A 20778-nucleotide genomic window follows, 5' to 3' on the forward strand; every position below is an offset into this window, starting at 1 on the left:
CCCAATGAGAATGGTGCATAGAAGGGGTTAAAATTTGTGAACTCTAGTTCTCGGCTCCAACCTGACGGCAATCGATGAGGCTCCCAATAAAGTGTGAGCATGGTTGAAACGTTCAAAACAAGAGATTCCAGGTTTATTACATTTTTTTTTCAACGTTTTTGGTGCTCAGAGTAAGGGGAATTATGGGACACTTCTCAATTTTGGCACCCAGTATCAGCATGATGTTCTGTTGTTCACATGTGGAATTGAGCAGCTACTACTCTAGCCCCAATAATTCATTCTAACTCTAATCTCAATAGAGTAGTTTCTATGGGGTCAAGTTTCGAGCCGTGCCTAGAACAGCGCAGCCCCGACCTGGACGCCCGTTTTTCGCGCCTAAAAGCGCGACAGAAAAATGCCTCTTAATTCTCCGGCTCCTTGCTGGTCCCTGGGAGCTCGGCGCGGTGCGCACACAATGGCAGGGGGCGGAGCCACAGACTCGTGCCAATTCTGCAAGTGGAGGGGAGCGGGGCTAAGTTAAATGAGGCAACGTCGTGCTGGCAGCCCTGCGCGTGCGCGTTGGAGCGCGCACGCACGCGCAGTAGCCCAAAAACATTGGCACTCGGCCATTTTTAAAGGAACTCAAAGAAAAGTGCTGATTTGTCTCGTGGACCTCTGGAAAGGCTTGGGGTTGAATTTTGGTGATTTTTTTTGTGTCTGAAGGAGTACTTTTAGCAGCACTGTTGAATAAAATCATCTGCTGAAATCAGTGAGTTCTGCTTTTCACTGCTAAACTTCCAGAACAGGTGCTGCATAGGTGCATGCAAATTAAGGACTGTGTGTTTTGAAAAATAAAACTGTCAATTCAATACAGCAATGGAACAACGTCCACCAAGAACAAAGAATTTCTTGCATGAGGGAGTGGAGATATTAGTCAACGTCATTGAGCAGAGTTGGCAGGAGCTAGATACCAGCAACAGAGGTCGCATAAAAGTGCCACCTAAAGAAATGAAGAAACGCTGGAACCAAGTTGCAGAAGATTACTGCGCAGTGGTGCATACCATGAGATCTGGAAGCCAGTGTAAAAATAAATGGCATGACCTTGGTCAATTGTTAGTGTAAGTAATATTTTTAATTTTTAATGTAATCATAATTGTAATGTGACTATCTGTATGTCCCACCCTGCAGAAAGACGCACTCTGTAAAAAGTTATATTTTACTCTTTGCAGAAGAAATTGGCCCACAACAAAAGGGAAGCAACTCGAACAAGAGGAGGCATGCCCAATCTGCATCCACTGACACCCTTGGAACAGAGGGTAGCTGCTAAGATGAGTCGTACATGGAGAAAAGCAATCAGTACAGCACAAGCTGGGCCCGCATGAGATGAAGAGGGTAAGTCCTGAAAATGCATCGTGGCCCTTCAAATCAACCTGCTGCCTGGCCTGCTATGTGTGAGAGTACTCATGTACCCATCCTGCCCCCTCCCTTGCTGTTAAACATTTGACTGTTCTGATGTATTTTGCAGAACATGATGATGATGATGATGATGATGCCAACCCTGAGGATCCTGAAGATACAGAACAAGAACCAGTACAACCAGATGCGGACGATCCAGACTGGATGATGGCGGCGATGACTGAAATGTCGACAGGGGAGAGCTTCCAAATTAATGTTTATGAGCCCCCATTAAGGGGCATCAGAGTTTCACCCCCTAGCATAGGTTCTGGTTCCACCTTCCATGGTTTTGATTCCGATGTTGTGGGTCCCAGTGGTGCTGCTGGTGTAATGCAGCAGTTTACAGCCAGTGCACCACCGTCCGAGCCTGCGCCTCCCACAATCATAGGTTCTGGTTCCACCTTCCATGGTTTTGATTCCGATGTGGGTCCCAGTGGTGCTGGTGATATAATGGAGCAGTTTACACCCATTCACCCACCATCCCAGCCCATGGCTCACACTCGAGTGCTGTCGTCTGGAACACAGAGCGTCCCACCATCCCTGCCTGCGCCTCCCAGTGTAGTGGTGCCACGAGGCAGACCCAGGCAGAGGAGAAGGAGATTGGAGACATGCTCTCCTGAGATGCAGCGTGCAACAGATGCGGCTCAGGTTGTGGCATTGGGTATGGAGACCAATGAGCTTACCTGATCACTCATCGGTGGCGTCAGTGCAGTGGGTGAAGAGGTGACGGTCCTGACGAGAGAAATAATGACACGGGAACTTAGGGCGGTAATGTCCGAGGGAGTGCAATCGACGGCACAGGCCCTCAGGGAGGGCATGCAAGTGGTGGCACAGGCCATCATGGAGGCATGCAATAAGGGCACACAGCCCCGCCAATCAAATGACACCCCCATTCACTGAGATATGGATGAGAGATGGTTGCAGCCTTTCTTTGCTGCTTTTGTTCTTGTTCTTGATGTAGCTGTAGTAGCGTTTTTCAAATTGAAATTGTTTTGTAAGTTTTGTAACTTTACAACTTATAAATGATCTTAGGGTTTTTAAGTGATCTTACAGTGTAAATGCTCTCTCATTTTGTATCTTATTTAATTTTGCACCTAAAAAGTGATCCTGAAGTTTAAATGATCTTGAGAGTGTAAGATTTTTCAATTTGAAATTGTTTTCTAACTTTTGTAAATTTACAAGTTTATAAGTGATCTTAAAGTTTTTAAGTGATCTTCAAGAGTCATATTAAAAAGTCAAGTTTGATACAACAAATATTTTATTTCAGTGACATTAACTTTTCAATAAAATATTTTTTCATTAAAACTGATTCATCTTCCATTAACACAACACAACGTAGGAACAACTGCAAAGAATAAACATGTCCGTGCGCAACAGTGGTCGCAGAGCCCTCGGGCATCAGTGATTGAAGCATTCACGGCTGAGCTGCTGGCGCAGAGCACGAGCAATCGTTAAAGGAGCACGATGGACGGCCCTCCTCCGACCTCGTGCTCCGGCATCAGTCACTTGCATGCTTTCCTGATCGTCGTCATCATCCACATCCTGCTCTTCTGTAATACTATCATCATGCACTGGACCCTCACGTAGGTCTTCTGGTTCCACTACCAACTCCTGCTGCCTCATGATGGCTAAGTTATGGAGCATTCAGCACACAACAGTGAAGTGACCGACAATCTGAGGAGAGTATTCCAAGTGGCCTCCGAAATGGTCCAGGCATCGGAATCGCTGTTTCAATATGCCAATGGTCCTCTCAATGATGCTGCGCGTTGCAATGTGCGCCATGTTGTATTGACGGTCAGCTTCTGTCTGTGTTACGCGTAGGGGCGTCATGAGCCAGGTGGTCAGGCCGTACCCTTTGTCTCCCAGTAGCCAGCTCTGCACTTCTGGCTGCTGTTCAAATATGTCAGATATAACTCTGTCGCGTAGGATGAATGCAGCGTGGGTGCTACCAGGGTATCTCGCATCGACTGACATGATGTGCTGCTTGTTGTCACACACGAGCTGCACATTGATGGAGTGGAAACCTTTTCTATTCCTGTACTGCTCGGAATCCTCCACAGGTGCTCGCAGGCTATGTGGGTACAATCAATGCAGCCCTGTACCTTTGGGAAGCCAGCAGTCCTGAAGAAGCCCACAGCCCTGTCATGGATCGCTTGTGCGGTCATTGGGAAATTGATGAAGTCATTCCTCCGTGCATACAGTGCAGCCGTGACCTGGTAAACGCAAGCATGTATTGCACATTGAGAGATGGCGCACACATCTCCAATTGTAGCCTGAAATGATCCCGAGGCATAGAAGGCAAGTGCAGCTGTTACCTTCACTTCAACAGACAAGGCAGTTGGCGTTCTGCTTCTGGGCTGCAAATCTGCTCCCAGCATATCACAGATCTCATCGACAACTTCTCTGCGGAAACGCAGCCTTTTGACACAATCTGCCCCGCTCATGTCCAGGTACGAGCGTCTGGCTCGATATTGCCGATGTGGGTAAGGTCTCCTGCCATCAGCCTATGGGCTATGACATTCCTGGTGCGATGAGCTCTAATCAATTCTCTCCTATGCAGTGAATTGCTGGCGAACCATTGCATAATCCGTGGTGTTGACAATACAGCACCCAGTCTGCAAATTTAAGTTTCAAACTGGCTATCTGGCTGCCTCTCCCTGTTCCTGGCAGAATGGCCTCAGTCTCCCTCACAGCTCGAAGGCTGCTTGCTGTGTCTTCGGCCGCCGTCAGCCACTGCCGCCACCCCTATCCCATGGTCGAATGGCCCCAGCTTCCCTCGCAGCTCGAAGGCTGCTTGCTGTGTCTTTAGCTGCCGTCGAGCCACTGACGCCGCCCCTGTCTCCTACATGGAAGGAAGGCCTCCCTGAAGCACCGCAGCTCGAAGGCTGCTTGCTGTGTCTTCGGCTGCCGTCGAGCCACTGACGCTGACGCTGCCCTTGTCTCCTACATGGAAGGAAGGCCTCCCTGAAGCACCGCAGCTCGAAGGCTGCTTGCTGTGTCTTTAGCTGCCGTCGAGCCACTGACGCCGCCCCTGTCTCCTACATGGAAGGAAGACCTGCCTGAAGCACCGCAGCTCGAAGGCTGCTGCTGCTTCACACAGATAGGACTATTCAATATTTTGTCTTTGCTTTGTTTATAATTTTTTAGTCAGGATGGCTCTTTATTTGTATAAGTAAGACTGTTGAATGCTTGTAGAATTTAATTATTTCCCTTCCCCCACCCGCCCCCCGTTCCCTATGCCTGATTTGTAACCAACGCCTAATTTGTAAAGTGTAGGCAAGGTTTTTCTGAGCGTACAAAAATCTACACTTTCTCCATTCGAAGTTAGTTTGGCGTAAATTTTCACTGCCTAAACTTTCAAAACAGGCGTAAGTGGCTGGACACGCCCCCTTTTGGAAAAGAAAATCTGTTCCAAAATGAAACTGTTCTAACTGACTAGAACTGGAGTAAACTAAATGCCGAGAATTGCAATTTCTAAGATACTCCATTCTAAACCAGTTGCTCCAAAAGAATAGGAGCAACTCAGGCCGAAATTTGACCCCTATAGCGCAAGCATGAACTTTTCCACTTCTCAGGCCCACCTGAATGAGATTGTGAATTTTTGAATTATGGATAGTTTTGTGCTGTCGATGGACCTACACCCCCCTGGGAGTTACGTTGAGATAACCTACACTCATTTCACTTTGGACCTTTGCACCAACAGAGAGAGGAGATGCTTGTTCCAACAGATAGGCCAAATTCAGACTCCGGTCCCACAGGTGCTTAATTCACTGTGGCATCAGTCCCCCAGAAATGCAAAATTTTTGATTTAACAGCGAGTTTAAAAAAAAAACATAAGCATAACACCAAGCAGAAGAGATTCATCGATGGTCTTTGTGGTTTCTGTGCTTATATTACAGAGTGAGGCAAATTGGTTGAACCATCTTTCCTTACTCATAGAAACATAGAAACATAGAAAATAGGTGCAGGAGTAGGCCATTCGGCCCTTCTAGCCTGCACCGCCATTCAATGAGTTCATGGCTGAACATTCAACTTCAGTACCCCATTCCTGCTTTCTCGCCATACCCCTTGATCCCCCTAGTAGTAAGGACCTCATCTAACTCCTTTTTGAATATATTTAGTGAATTGGCCTCAACAACTTTCTGTGGTAGAGAATTCCACAGGTTCACCACTCTCTGGGTGAAGAAGTTCCTCCGCATCTCGGTCCTAAATGGCTTACCCCTTATCCTTAGACTGTGACCTCTGGTTCTGGACTTCCCCAACATTGGGAACATTCTTCCTGCATCTAACCTGTCTAACCCCGTCAGAATTTTAAATGTTTCTATGAGGTCCCCTCTCATTCTTCTGAACTCCAGTGAATACAAGCCCAGTTGATCCAGTCTTTCTTGATAGGTCAGTCCCGCCATCCCGGGAATCAGTCTGGTGAACCTTCGCTGCACTCCCTCAATAGCAAGAATGTCCTTCCTCAGGTTAGGAGACCAAAACTGTACACAATACTCCAGGTGTGGCCTCACCAATGCCCTGTACAACTGTAGCAACACCTCCCTGCCCCTGTACTCAAATCCCCTTGCTATGAAGGCCAACATGCCATTTGCTTTCTTAACCGCCTGCTGCACCTGCATGCCAACCTTCAATGACTGATGTACCATGACACCCAGGTCTCTTTGCACCTCCCCTTTTCCTAATCTGTCACCATTCAGATAATAGTCTGTCTCTCTGTTTTTACCACCAAAGTGGATAACCTCACATTTATCCACATTATACTTCATCTGCCATGCATTTGCCCACTCACCTAACCTATCCAAGTCGCTCTGCAGCCTCACAGCATCCTCCTCGCAGCTCACACTGCCACCCAACTTAGTGTCATCCGCAAATTTGGAGATACTACATTTAATCCCCTCATCTAAATCATTAATGTACAGTGTACATTTGTTTTTAATGGTTTTTAATCCTTTGTTTTTAATGGTTTGAATAAAGCCTGTGTGGACAGACACATAGCCCTTTTAAAAAAAACATGATATATGTATATATTATTCTTGGGTTGGGTGTTTTGAGAGACATGTTGCAAATATTGACACATTCCTGGGGACCCCCACTTTAATCTCCAAAGATAGCATTAGCTGCTCAAAGGAAAAGAGTGCTATTATTGCAGATACTATTTATCATTATAAAACAGTAGAAGTAATATGCTAGCAAACCAGCAAGTACAGAAACAATATATTGTACATCATTCTTAAGATATTGGTCTCGATTTTCTGATCATTGGCTATGATTGAACGATGAATCTAACCCAGTGTGCATTCAGGGGACAATATACCCAGATAGACAAAGATCTGATGACCTCAGAACTGCAGGAGACTTCCTCACAGATCTAATAACATTTACAGACCCCATTTGAAAAGCCACGATCTATAAATGTACATCCGAACAGCAAAATACCCTTGAGCAAAAGCTGGTATTGATTAATTTAATTATGGTCAAAACAAATCTAAACAGGAAATGAGCAAGAATGATTTTTTTTGTAAGAATGATTCATTTCACAATGTTTACAGAATAAATGAAGATGAGTTAAATAAAATATATAAACTGAACAAAGACTTACCTAAAACATGCAAAAACGTCATTCCTTTAAAAGCATTCTTTGGTATTTTCTTAATTTTGTTATCATCAATTCTTAATTCCAAAATGGATGTAGGTAAATTAGTGGGAAGCTGAGGTAGCAAGTTCCACGAAAGGTAAAGCAATTTTAAGTGTTTAATAGATCGAAATGCCTTTGGGTGGATTTTGGTTATCCGATTGTTGATCAGGAAAAGTGCCTAGGTGGAGAAAAAAAAAAGTAGTTTTGCATCACAAAGGCTATTTCAGTGCTGTGACAGGAGCAGAAAACTGATTGGAGGGTTTCAGACATGGAGTGGTGGGAAAGATGGGCATGGATTTGGAATGCAACATCATATTCAAGGACTTTGGAGAGGAAAGAGAGGTTGGAAATGGGTTGGTAGTTTTCAAGGAAAGAGGAATAATTGAGCTGAATAGCATCGATGCATTTAAGACGAAGCTAGATAAACACATGAGGGAGAAAGGAATAGAAGAATATGTTGATGGGTTTAAATGAAGAGGAATGGGAGGAGGCTCGTGTGAAACATAAACGCCGGCATAGACCAGTTGGCCAAATGGCCTGTTTCTCTGCTGTCAATTCTATGTAATCCTTGATGTAATTCTATGTAATATTGATAAATAACTAATTAAACATATTCAAACAGAAATAGTGCTGTCCTGACAGGTTCAGCAACCTTCAAACAATAGTGGACTTCAGCAAGTTTCAATAGCACAATGAATTAGCACATTGGCCTAACACCTGGGTTTGAATCAAGCCCTAATGGATGAAACCAATTCACTAAATATATTCAAAAAGGAGTTAGATGCAGTCCTTACTACTAGGGGGATCAAGGGGTATGGCGAGAAAGCAGGAATGGGGTACTGAAGTTGCATGGTCAGCCATGAACTCATTGAATGGTGGTGCGGGCTCGAAGGGCCGAATGGCCTACTCCTGTACCTATTTTCTGTTTCTATGTAACTCTAAAGTGAATTATAATTTTACGTACTGTGTTAATGGGAGAGAATAATTATGCATTTTTTTTAATAGTTAAAGCTGAACAGAGGGATAAATATTTTGCATTGTTTAACAACAAAACTTACATTTATATAGCACCTTAACGTAATAAAACGTCCCAAGGCATTTTACAGGAGCATTATCAAATACAATTTGACACCAAGCCACATAGAGATATTAGGACAAATGACCACAAGCTTGGTCAAAGAGGTAGATTTTAAGGAGCATCTTAAAAGAGGAGAGAGAGGTAGAGAGGTGCAGAGATTTAAGGAGGGAATTCCAGAACTAAGAGCCAAGGAAGCTGAAAGCACGGCCACCAATGGTGGGGCAATGAAAATTTAGGATGCGCAAGCGGTCAGAATTGGAGGAACGCAAAGACCTTAGAAATTTGTAAGGATGAAGGTAGTTAGAGATTGGGAAGGCCAAGGTCATGGAAGCATTTGAAAACAAGGATTAGAATTTTAAGTTTGAGGCATTGCTGGACCGGGAGCTGACGTAGGTCAGCGAGCACAGGGTTGATAGGTGAACGGAACTTGGTGCAAGTTAGGCTACAAGCAGCGGAGTTTTGGAAGTGCTCAGTTTTAAGAAGGGTAGAAGGTGGGAGGGCAGCCAAGAGAGCATTGGAATAGTCGTGTCTGGAGGTAACAAAGGCATGGGTGAGGGTTTTACCAGCTGATGGGTTGAGGTAGGAGCAGAGATGAAAGGTAGTATTAAATGCTGCTTTCTAGTTATAGTTGGAAATATCGTCTTTCTACAATATTAATTACTTCCGGCTCATAATGAGCATGCACTTCCTGCCCACCATATTGGGGCCCACCACAGTGCGCCAGTGCAGCCTTTGGCCGCCTGAGCAAAAGAGTGTTTGAAGACCAGGCCCTCAAAACTGCCACCACGCTCATGGTCTACAGGGCTGTAGTAATACCCATCCTCCTGTATGGTTCAGAGACATGGATCATGTACAGTAGACACCTCAAGTCGCTGGAAAAATGCCACCAACTATGTCTCCGCAAGATGCTACAAATCCACTGGGAGGACAGACACACCAACATTAACGTCCTCGACTAGGCCAACATCCCTAGCATTGAAGCACTGACCACACTTGATCAGCTCCGATGGGCAGTCCACATTGTTCGCATGCCAGACACGAGACTCCCAAAGCAAGCGCTCTACTCGGAACTCCTTCACGGCAAACGAGCCAAAGGTGGGCAGAGGAAATGTTACAAGGACACCCTCAAAACCTGCCTGATAAAGTGCAACATCCCCACTGACACCTGGGAGTCCCTGGCCAAAGACCACCCTAAGTGGAGAAAGTGCATCCGGGAGGGCGCTGAGCTCCTCGAGTCTCATCGCCAAGAGCATGCAGAAATCAAGCGCAGGCAGCGGAAAGAGTGTGCAGCAAACTAGTCCCACCCACCCTTTCCCACAACTATTTGTCCCACCTGTGGCAGGGACTGTGGTTCTCGTATTGGACTGTTCAGCCACCTAAGGACTCATTTTAAGAATGGAAGCAAGTCTTCCTCGATTCCGAGAGACTGCCTGTGATGATGATTAGGGCTTAGGAGGCCTTGTAGCCTCCTCAAGACGAGCACTGTGTGGCTGAATTTCTCGGCCGTCTGTGCTGTTTTTTCCTTCCCCAATGAATGATGACCCATCATAATTCTAAGTGATCACGATAGCCCCGATATATGAGGGGAGGTGTGTTTGGTTGGGGTGGGGGAGAGGCCTTCCAGAAAGGAAACCCAGAAGATGTCTTTTAATTGTTTTCTGCAGGTTGTTATATCAGATGCCTGTCAGGCCGCTGCCGAGGAGCAGAACGTGGGTAGAGAGGCAGAGAGAGATCGTGGTCGGTGGGAAGCTGGGGGTGAGATTGTGGTTGGCGGGGGTGGGGGGGGGGGGGTAGGGGCAGGTGACGTCAGGGTTGGCAGACGATGGTTGGGGGGGGAGAGATCGTGGGGAGAATGTGGAGGTGGACAGAGATTGGCGAAGTCAGCAATCGTGGAACTGGAAGCCGGTAAGCTTGTTGCGCCGGGGTGAAACAGTCCTGCTCCTCCTGGCCCACATACAGTTCTGTAAAGGCTCTCACCGTATTGATCCATCCCTTCCCGCCTTCTTTTACCTGCCGGGTTTCCCTGGCCGAAATAGGTTAAAAACAAAATGCTTGTAAAAATGGAAACACTTATCTTTCCTGAGAGCAAATTGGTTGCCCACCCCGGCCCCCTACCGTTAAAGCCGGAAGTGGGCGGGCTGGGGTCAGTTTTGAAATGTTTCAATTTTAACTGCGCACTCAAACCCATCCGTTAAATTACCCCCTATGTCTTCAAGGAATGAGGAAGACTACATTATAGCAACTAAACTAATATCAACAGGGCAAGTAATACTCCATTTCATTTGTAGATTCGACATTGCCCTGTTGAATAAACAGGACAACATAATAAATGTATGCATATTAATTTATACCACATCTGAAAAAATTGGAGAAACATTGACTTACATAGAGCAAATGCAGGTTCTTTAAGTCATTTTCTTTTATTTCTGTAATTTTGTTATTTTGCAGATCAAGCATGACTGTATCTTTGGGGATTTTTGCTGGCACTGACTTCAAACCTAGCTCATTAAATGGAAAAAGTTAGCTATTTGTATAGCAATAAACAACTGCAAAATAATTCAAGTGTTCAAACAACATCAATTTGAGATAAGAAATCGCAAGTTATTTTAGGAACACATTTGACCTGGGTCATCAAGTGCTCGATCTTGCTTTTTAACTTAGTTTGGTAATACAGTGGACAACATTTAGCCTAGTATACTCGTATTACTCACTGAGCTGAATTTAGATATTACTTTAACAAAACATTTAAGTACGTGAGGGGCATGCTCAACATAAGTTCTTATAACTTGTTGTACGAGACCTTGCGTGTATATTAGGTTCCTGTTCCCAAGGTAAGAAGCAGCATTATACCTGAGAGCATCATGTATATAACATTTTAGTATATCTACCCACAATAATTGTAATCACAAAATACTCTACATAAAATAAATCAATAAATGTGTGTATTGTGAAACTTTAATTTCTGACGCCATCGATCATCAATAACATTGACCCGGAAATCCCGGCCTCCCCGGGTCTGTATGGACCCGGGAAGGCATCGCAAAAACCGGTTTTCAATGTGCAAGCGCCAAAAACTGGCTTTTCCTATCTGTCACGTTTCTGGCTTGACAGATCCTCCGCATCTCGGCACAAGGACATTCCCACGATATTTGCCCATCTCTTGCCCTGCGAATGTCCTTAAAACTCTTGCACCTGGTAAAAGCAGGCGCATTGCCTACTTTTACCAGCATAAGAGTTTTAAAACATATCAAAAACATATAAAAATGAAATTTAAAATCACATATTTATGTTTAAAACTCTGCCCACTCAGGTAATTGTATTTTAAACCATAATAAAAACTTTTTTAAAAAATCGGCAAATATTTTATTTCAAAAACATTTCTATCAACTTTAATTTCTATAATGTTGTTTAAAATTTTTTATGTAGTGTTTGGGTGTTTGGGGGTGTTTCTCGTTCATAGTAATAGGAGTTTCGGATTTACGAAACTCCTATTACGATGAATGAGAAAATACTTTTCCGTGATTGGGTGTCCAGGTCCATGTGACTCCTACGGACATCCCAACGTGAACGCGTTCCGTTGCGCAAGAAGAGGAGGCCTTGAGTCCGGGATCTCTGGTGAGCGTTCGACCAAAAGGTAACAGCGCATTTTATGTCCTATTTTTAGTCAAATGCCCATGGGAAGAAGAAACCGGGATTTCAGGGCTATTGAGTTCATAAGTAAATATTTTGCCAAGTTTTCATTTTTGCTTCGACAATTCATAGCACAACTAATATACTGCCATTGTCCCATGAGAGGGCAGGGTCACTAAATAATACTGTTGCATTAAGAAATTGATCTTGTACTAATACTGTTTTGATCAGATATTCTTTCTCCACTTTGCTACATACAAGGTCTCATTCTGACCTGCATAACATAAGAAATAGGAGCAGGAGTAGGCCAGTTGGCCCCGAGAGCCTGTTCTGCCATTCAATAAGAACATGGCTAATCTGATCTTGGCCTCAACTCCCTTTTCCTGTCTGCTCCCCATAACCCTTGACATGCTTTGTTCTTTCTACCCCATCATTGGAATCCATTTTCTTTCACAGGTGCTCACATCCAGGACCTTCTGGGGGACTGGAAAACAACAATGGCTGGGGCTACCCTGATTCAGATCCAGTGTATTGTAGCAGGTACTCCTAGAACAGCTACCAGTGTACTCCAACAGAAGAGCTAGGAATGAATAGTCGAGCCATTACTGCCAACCAATTATGGTGGTGACTGCTATAGAGAAAAACAGGACCACTTCTGTCCTCAATGAAGAGGATCCTGAGCCCAGCTTTCTTCTTGCCTAGCTGCATTAGGAGAATTGGGCAAATAGTGCATACTCGAAAAATGAATCTGAAAGGGAGGCTTCTGCAGTCTGAGACCAGATCTCCTCCGTTGAGAATGAGGAATCCCAGTTTGGTTTGCAGAAGTTATGAAAACTTTCCTTAAGGCATACATCATAAAATAGAGATGGAAACTCAATCTGAGTCAGAATTCATTGGCATTCTGCTAAGTGCAAATCTCAAATACAGGGCACCAAACACTGGATTCTGGATAAGAAATCCAAATATTTGGTTTCAATGGGATATAATATAACAGAGAGGAAGTCTCCAGCAAGAATCACATAAGCTAGGCAAATTCTATAAATTTATACTTTTAGCTTTACAGCATATCTAAGCTTATTGCATTACTGCAAATTGATTTTGTAAGAAAGTGCTGGCAGCCTAGAGTAATACAAAATATTTTTATATTAATATTTCCTGATTTGTCAGTTTAGGCCGAGTAGCCTCTCCTCGCTGTTACCGCGTGCTGGAGGACTGAGGCGGAACAAAATGATGAAGTTACATTTTCGTTACAAAGCCATGGTGTACTGGACTCTGTGCTTTTCTTTTGTAGTTCTTTGAGATTTCTTCAGTTTGAGCAGTTGATGCTCGGACTAACTTACCAGTGTAAAAGAAAATAAAGGTATATTGATGCAGATGTTTATATTATTAATAGTTAATGACGAAAAAACAATATTGGAGCTACTTAATGCGACAGGATTTTTTTTCCACATGAATCTTCATTTCTTTATTTATTCAAAGACTCGTAACATTGATCGCTGATTTTTAAGTTTCTGTAGAGATCTTGTCATCATCCCAGAAGAAAAAGGTAGATCAAGAGTGCCTTAGTGTTTTAGGAGAAATAGAATTGCATATTTCTTTGTGGACATGAATGGAAAGCCACGTGCTCGATTTCTAAATAACAGGTAGGTGTGCCAACAGTGTACAACATTTGAAGACACTAAGGTCCAAAATTCAGGCACGCCAGAAAGCTGGGTCACCAACCATTTTTTTTACCTGTTTTTTTCGCCTAGAGCAATGAGGCGGCCTTCGGATAGATTTTTGGCACTTTTAACTTTTTCCCCCGTTGGACGGAAGTCGGTCATAATGGGGACGGAAGTTAGGACATTAAGTCTTGGTGAGCAGCGGAAGTTGGGGTGGAACCGAATCTTCGCCGCTGTCACTCAGCAGCGGAGCGGAGATGATGTAACGACGCGTGTGCGTCACCACGCTCTCCCCTCTTTAAAGGGGAGGGCGTTCGGCATTTTAAACATCGGCCCACTGGGCTACCAGGGAGGGTTTCAGCCGGGCGAGCGAGCTGGCACCCAAGAAGGGGGGTGAAGGCTACCTGTTGGCGGCCCGGCCGAACCCAGGGGCAATAACTGGCCAGCCGATCGGGAAGTTGGCCGGCAAAAATAAAAACATGGCTGCCGTGGCAGTGCACCCTCCCTTGGAAGAGCTGCTGCGCTGCTGGGCCGCAGACACAGAAAACAAAGTGTCCCGACAGAAAAGGCTGTTGGGGGCACTGCACAGCGGGGCAACGATTTTTCCAGGTAAATTTGGGGCAGAGTGTGCGGGATAGCAGTGGTGCGCGCTTTGATGATGCACTAGCAGCGGGGCGGAAGTGAGGACAGGCTGAAAAATCCCTGAGCTGAATTTGGGTTGGGGCGACCAATGGACTGCAACGCGGCGTCCACTTGATTCCGCTGCATGGCCGCCGCAAAATGGCAGTATTGCGCCTTATCCGGACCCTGAATTTCGGCCCCTATGAAGCAAGCCATGATGAAAAATATAAGTGCATCGGAAAATTACGTTAAAATAAATATTCTGAATTAGTGTCGGTGATTTAGCTGAGAATTTGAACAGTCAACTCTGAGACAAAGCAAAGTCCTTTGCTGCTTTCCCAATTGCCATTGATGCAAGCACTTTTAGTAACTGATGTGGCTCAGCTAGCAGTGTTCATTCCTGGGGTTGATGAGAATATGTGCAAAACTGACAAGTTTATGGAATTGAGAGGCACAACAGCAAATGGCCTCTGACAGTTTGGCGGGAGCTCTGGACAAATTGGATGTGGACTGGATAGGAGCTGTGAGTCTGACCACAGATGGGGCACCCTGAATGGTTGGCAAGAAAGCTGGCATTATGGCAAAATTACAGGCCAAATTGAAAACTGTCAGCCCAAACCAGTTGTTTGATAGTTGTATAGGCATTTTACATCAAGAAGGTCTGTGTAGTAAAACTTTGAAAACGAATCATGTTGTAGAAACTGTAAATTTGACTTGAGGTCTAGCTCTCAATTTTATTCAGCTGTTGAAAGAATGTCAATTTCACCCTGGAGCTGTGGTTAAAAGTTCTTAAATTGTGTGGTGAGATCTAATTGTTCATAAATCAGAAAGGGAAAGATGTTACTAAGTTACAGGACAATTAATTGCTTCAAGGCCTTGCTTTCATGGTGGATATTATGGAGCAATGTAAGAATACAGGGCTGCAACAAAGTACTGACAGGATACGATGACGATATTTGGGCATTTGAGGTGTCAAGTTTCAGCTGTAGGAGAAGCAACTTTCCCAGAGTAACTTGGCACATTTACCACCTTGAAATCACTGTGTGACACTGTTGGGACTCTATGTGAAGGTGCCACAGAATAGTACACGTGAAAAATTGCTGAACCGAGAAGGGAATTTCAAAAATGATTCTCTGACTTCAACAACCCTGAAGGAGAGTTTGAAATTTTCAACGCACCATGTTATATCAACATGCATGATGTACCAGAGGAGCTTCTAATGGAAGTTATTGAACTGCAGTGCGACACTCTGTTGAGGGACGAGTTTTCCTTGATACTGGTTTTACCAAGTTCTATCAGTACCTGCTGCCAAATTATCCCAAACTGAGGTCCTTTGCATGAAGAATTCTTTCCATGTTTAGGACCATGTTTGTGTGTGAACAAGTATTCTCTGTCATGAATATCAATGTCTTAACTACATTCTCAATATTGTACATAAACCTGAATTCCGTACTCATAATAGCCACAGCTCAGTCATTTGTTTCAAATGATTCAAGCCAAGAGGTACCAGGGGAGAAAAAGTAGCAGTAAATAGAACTTGAATTTTATATATAGCACCTTTCATGACCTCAGGGCAGCCCAGAGCACTTCACAGGCAACAAAATACTTTGAAATGTAGTCGCTGGTGCAATGTTTTCTTAAATTCATTTATGGTATGTGGGTGTCACTAGCAAAGCCAGCATTTATTGCCCATCCATAATTGCCCTTGAGAAGGTGGTGATGAGCTGCCTACTTGAACTACTGCAGTCTGTGTGGTGAAGGTACTCCCATAGTGCTGTTGCCAGGGAGTTCCAGGATTTTGAGCCAGCGACAATGAATGAACAGCAATATATTTCCAAGTCAGGATGGTGTGGAACTTGGAGGGGAACTTGGAGGTGATGGCGTCTGCTGCCCTTGCCCTTCTAGGTGGTAGAGGTCGCAGGTTTGGGAGGTGCTGTTGAAGAAGCCTTGGTGCGTTGCTGCAGTGCATCTTGTAGATGGTTCATACTGCAGCGACAGTGCGCCAGTGGTGGAGGGAGTGAATGTTGAATGTGGTGGATGGGGCACCAATCAAGCGTAGGAAAATCTAATATGTAAGCAAGTGTCAATATATATATAAAAATCTATTACTGTTTGAATAACATTTTAATAACTTTTTCTTAACGTGCCAAGATATCCGATTAAGCCCAGCATATAGAATGTGTTTGACATCCCTGCTCTAAATGCATACAAAAAAATGCTAGTCACCGCAGCAGCAGAATCAACAACACGGAGGTCGGAAGCGGCGAGGAGCGGAGGTCGGAGGCGGCAAGGAGCGGAGGTCGGAAGCGGCGAGGAGCGGAGGTCGGAGGCGGCGAGGAGCGGAGGTCTGAAGCGGCGAGGAGCGGAGTTCGGAGGCGGCGAGGAGCGGAGGTCTGAAGCGGCGAGGAGCGGAAGTCGGAGGCGGCGAGGAGCGGAGGTCGGAGGCGGCGAGGAGCGGAGGTCTGAAGCGGCGAGGAGCGGAGGTCGGAGGCGGCGAGGAGCGGAGGCGTAGAGGAGCGGAGGTCGGAGGCGACGAGGAGCGGAGGCGGCGAGGAGCGGAGGTCGGAGGCGGCGAGGAGCGGAGGCGGCGAGGAGCGGAGGTCGGAAGCGGCGAGGAGCGGAGGTCGGAGGCGGCGAGGAGCGGAGGTCGGAGGCGGCGAGGAGCGGAGGTCGGAGGCGGCGAGGAGCGGAGGTCGGAGGCGGCGAGGAGCGGAGGTCGGAGGCGGCGAGGAGCGGAGGTCGGAGGCGGCGAGGAGCGGAGGTCGGAGGCGGCGAGGAGCGGAGGTCGGAGGCGGCGAGGAGCGGAGGTCGGAGGCGGCGAGGAGCGGAGGTCGGAGGCGGCGAGGAGCGGAGGTCGGAGGCGGCGAGGAGCGGAGGTCGGAGGCGGCGAGGAGCGGAGGTCGGAGGCGGCGAGGAGCGGAGGTCGGAGGCGGCGAGGAGCGGAGGTCGGAGGCGGCGAGGAGCGGAGGTCGGAGGCGGCGAGGAGCGGAGGTCGGAGGCGGCGAGGAGCGGAGGTCGGAGGCGGCGAGGAGCGGAGGTCGGAGGCGGCGAGGAGCGGAGGTCGGAGGCGGCGAGGAGCGGAGGTCGGAGGCGGCGAGGAGCGGAGGTCGGAGGCGGCGAGGAGCGGAGGTCGGAGGCGGCGAGGAGCGGAGGTCGGAGGCGGCGAGGAGCGGAGGTCGGAGGCGACGAGGAGCAGAGGTCGGAGGCAGCGAGGAGCGGAGGTCGGAGGCGACGAGGAGCGGAGGTCGGAAGCGATGAGGCACGGAGAAATGGAGAGGTCAGAGCCTGGAGGTGGAACAGCGTGGACAAGACCAAGAGAAGGCGCAGAACGGGCCAATAGCGAGGCTTTGAGGTCGTGAGGCTCATATTGCGTACTATGAATGCCACGTAGAGAGAGGTCCTGTGGGAATGAGGAAGGAAGGAGGACAGTAGGAGTATGTTTGAGTTTGTGTGTATGTATTGGCACATGCGGCGGAGCCTGGTCTTCAGTCGTCTTGGATCCCCTTGCCACTGGATCAAGACCTTGCTCCGTCAAGCCTGTGTGGTGGCTGGTGTGCAATGGCCACCCCACATTAAAATAATTCACACACAGACATCTTCCACCATTTAAAATGAGTTCATCAGTCACCTGAGTACTGATTTTAAGTGTGGAAGCAAGTCATCCTCGACCCCGAGGGACTGCCTATGATGATGATAAATGCATACTGAATGTTATCTTTTAGGAAATGCATCTTTAAAAAAACTTGTCTGTAATTTCATGGCAGAATCTTTTAAAGCCATAAAAATGATTTCAGTTCAAGACGAAGCGGGTATATTATCTGTACATGGCATTCTAGTCTCAGTATCAGAATCTTCAACAAGGGTTGGTAGATCATCAGTGTTTTTATATGAATGGATGATTGGTGAGAACTCTGTGATTTGAGAAGGCCAAAGAAAGTTACCAACATGATGGGGCACTACAATTTACAACAGTGTGGATGTTGATAGAATCAGCCTCAACTGTGATGCTTTCTCTGCCACAGTTAAATATTTAGTTTTACATGTGAAGAATGGTGCCTTGGAAGAGCTACTGGAGAGCGTATGGTATCTATGAACTTTGCCTCAGCATGAGTCAGAGTATTGAAGAGAGGAGAAAATGTTAGAAAATTGGAGTTAAATTTTTTTTAAATCACTGACCCTTCTCCTGATAAATCAAAACAATCATCCAAATGTAATTGAAATTTAATGGACACAAGCTTAACAAATTGATGGAAATGCCAACAAGGAAAGGGTTAAATTGTAAATTAACTTGTCCTTACCAGCATCAGAGCATTGGACTACCTGTATTTGGCATATACATTTTAAAGGGCACGTGAAAATTAGGTCATCTGGGCTGGGTGCCGGGCTTTGTTGTGGTTGGATGATGTCAGATGTATTCTGGGGAGGATCCTGTAGCATAATATCCTGCTCTGCCAGGAAGTGAAGAAATTCATTCTGAAGTAATGATTTAGCAGAACACAGAGCCGCAATGGACAGGAACACAAATATTTTCATTTTGAATCCTCGATGACAGGACTTTAATTCAAGAAAATAAAGATAGAAATAATAAAGCTAGGTTAGAATGTCACTCACATTAAAACATGGTTTGATATTACATTGCAGCTATTATTAAAGAATTTAGAATACATCTCCAAGTTGAATATTAAAATTTGATTCAGAATGTTTCTCATATCAGTGCACTAGATACGAATACAAAATGAAGCAACTTAAAATACAGACTACTACTGTGGAATATCCATTATCTGCTATCCTATATGCCTGATCTTTTGCAGGCTCATTGCATAGCCCACTGTGCAAAGTTAAAGCACATGGGATTGAGGGTAATGTGTTGACGTGGATTGAGAACTAGTTGGCAGACAGAAAGCAAAGAGTAGGAGTAAATGGGTACTTTTCAGAATGGCAGGCAGTGACTAGTGGGGTACCGTAAGGTTCTGTGCTGGGGCCCCAGCTGTTTACATTGTACATTAATGATTTAGACGAGGGGATTAAATGTAGTATCTCCAAATTTGCAGATGACACTAAGTTGGGTGGCAGTGCGAGGAGGATGCTATGAGGCTGCAGAGTGACTTGGATAGGTTAGGTGAGTGGGCAAATGCATGGCAGATGAAGTATAATGTGGATAACTGTGAGGTTATCCACTTTGGTGGTAAAAACAGAGAGATAGACTATTATCTGAATGGTGACAGATTAGGTAAAGGAGACCTAGGTGTCATGGTACATTAGTCATTGAAGGTTGGCATGCAGGTACCGCAGGCAGTTAAGAAAGCAAATGGCATGTTGGCCTTCATAGCGAGGGGATTTGAGTACAGGGGCAGGGAGGTGTTGCTACAGTTGTACAGGGCCTTGGTGAGGCCACACCTGGAGTATTGTGTACAGTTTTGGTCTCCTAACTTGAGGAAGGACATTCTTGCTATTGAGGGAGTGCAGCCAAGGTTCACCAGACTGATTCCCGGGATGGCGGGACTGACATATCAAGAAAGACTGGATCAACTGGGCTTGTATTCACTGGAGTTCAGACGAATGAGAGGGGATCTCATAGAAACGTTTAAAATTCTGACAGGTTTAGACAGGGTAGATGCAGGAAGAATGTTCTCAATGTTGGAGAAGTCCAGAACCAGGGGTCACAGCCTAAGGATAAGGGGTAAGCCATTTAGGACCGAGATGAGGAGAAACTTCTTCACCCAGAGAGTGGTGAACCTGTGGAATTTTCTACCACAGAAAGTTGTTGAGGCCAATTCACTAAATATATTCAAAAAGGAGTTAGATGTAGTCCTTACTACTAGGGGGATCAAGGGGTATGGCGAGAAAGCAGGAATGGGGTACTGAAGTTGCATGTTCAACCATGAACTCATTGAATGGCGGTGCAGGCTCGAAGGGCCGAATGGCCTACTCCTGCACCTATTTTCTATGTTAACGTTTTTTTTGCTATTTAAATTGTACTTTTTTTACTTTTTCCTCAGTCATGGATTCCCTTCTGCCTTGATAAACAGGGCCCTCAACTGGGTCTGTCCATTTTCCTTGCTTCTGCTCTCACCCGTCCCGCTCAACCATTTAGGATCGCCTTTGTCCTTGCCTTCCAAGCCACCAGCCTCCGAATTTGACAGATCATCTTCCGCCATTTCTGCTGATCCCACCATCCAACACTTCTTCCCTTCCCATCCCTTCTCTACCTTCAGTAGGGATTGTTCCCTCCGTGACACTCTGGTTCATTCTTTCACCATCCCTACCATCTGCACTCCTTCCCTGTCACTTTTTCATGCCAGCACAGAAGCTGCCCATTCACCTTCCAGACAACTGGGTCCAGTGCCCCAAATAGGCCTTCTGGATGAGACCATTTACATGTACTTTGTTCCAACCTACTGTATTTGCTGCTCACATTGAGGAGGTTGAATGCAGATTAGGTGCCCGCTTTAATGAACATCTCCACTCTGTCCTCAAGTACGACCCCCCCCCACCCCCGAGCTTACCAGTCGCTTACCACTTCATTTCCCCATCCCATTCCCACTCTGATCTCTCTGTCTTTGATCATCTACACTGTTCCAGTGTTGATACAATTTCCAGGGCTATCTCATCTCTCTATAAGGCACTTTGCAGCCGTCTGCTCTAAATATTGATTTAATTAACTTCAGACCTTAATTATAGTATTCATTTTCTCTTTGGCAGGAAGTGCTGGAAAT

At 45.8% G+C, this 20778-nt stretch overlaps 2 protein-coding genes across 2 annotated transcripts in view; one reads left to right on the top strand and one right to left on the bottom strand.

The window, feature by feature from the left end:
• Positions 1 to 18595, bottom strand: part of aspn (asporin (LRR class 1)) — a 28863-nt gene extending 10268 nt beyond the window's left edge. Inside the window, exons 1-4 of the mRNA XM_070894751.1 lie at positions 18498 to 18595; positions 18361 to 18446; positions 10536 to 10648; positions 7037 to 7250 (exon numbers count right to left, since the gene is read on the bottom strand). Of these exons, the coding sequence (XP_070750852.1) occupies positions 7037 to 7250; positions 10536 to 10648; positions 18361 to 18446; positions 18498 to 18595 (511 nt within the window). The remainder of the gene's footprint in view (positions 1 to 7036; positions 7251 to 10535; positions 10649 to 18360; positions 18447 to 18497) is intronic.
• cenpp (centromere protein P) overlaps positions 1 to 20778 on the top strand; it is a 418874-nt gene that overhangs the window by 255207 nt on the left and 142889 nt on the right. The gene's annotated exons all lie outside the window — the stretch shown is intronic.

The sequence above is a fragment of the Pristiophorus japonicus genome, chromosome 12 (assembly GCF_044704955.1).
Source record: "Pristiophorus japonicus isolate sPriJap1 chromosome 12, sPriJap1.hap1, whole genome shotgun sequence".
NCBI lineage: Eukaryota > Metazoa > Chordata > Chondrichthyes > Pristiophoridae > Pristiophorus > Pristiophorus japonicus.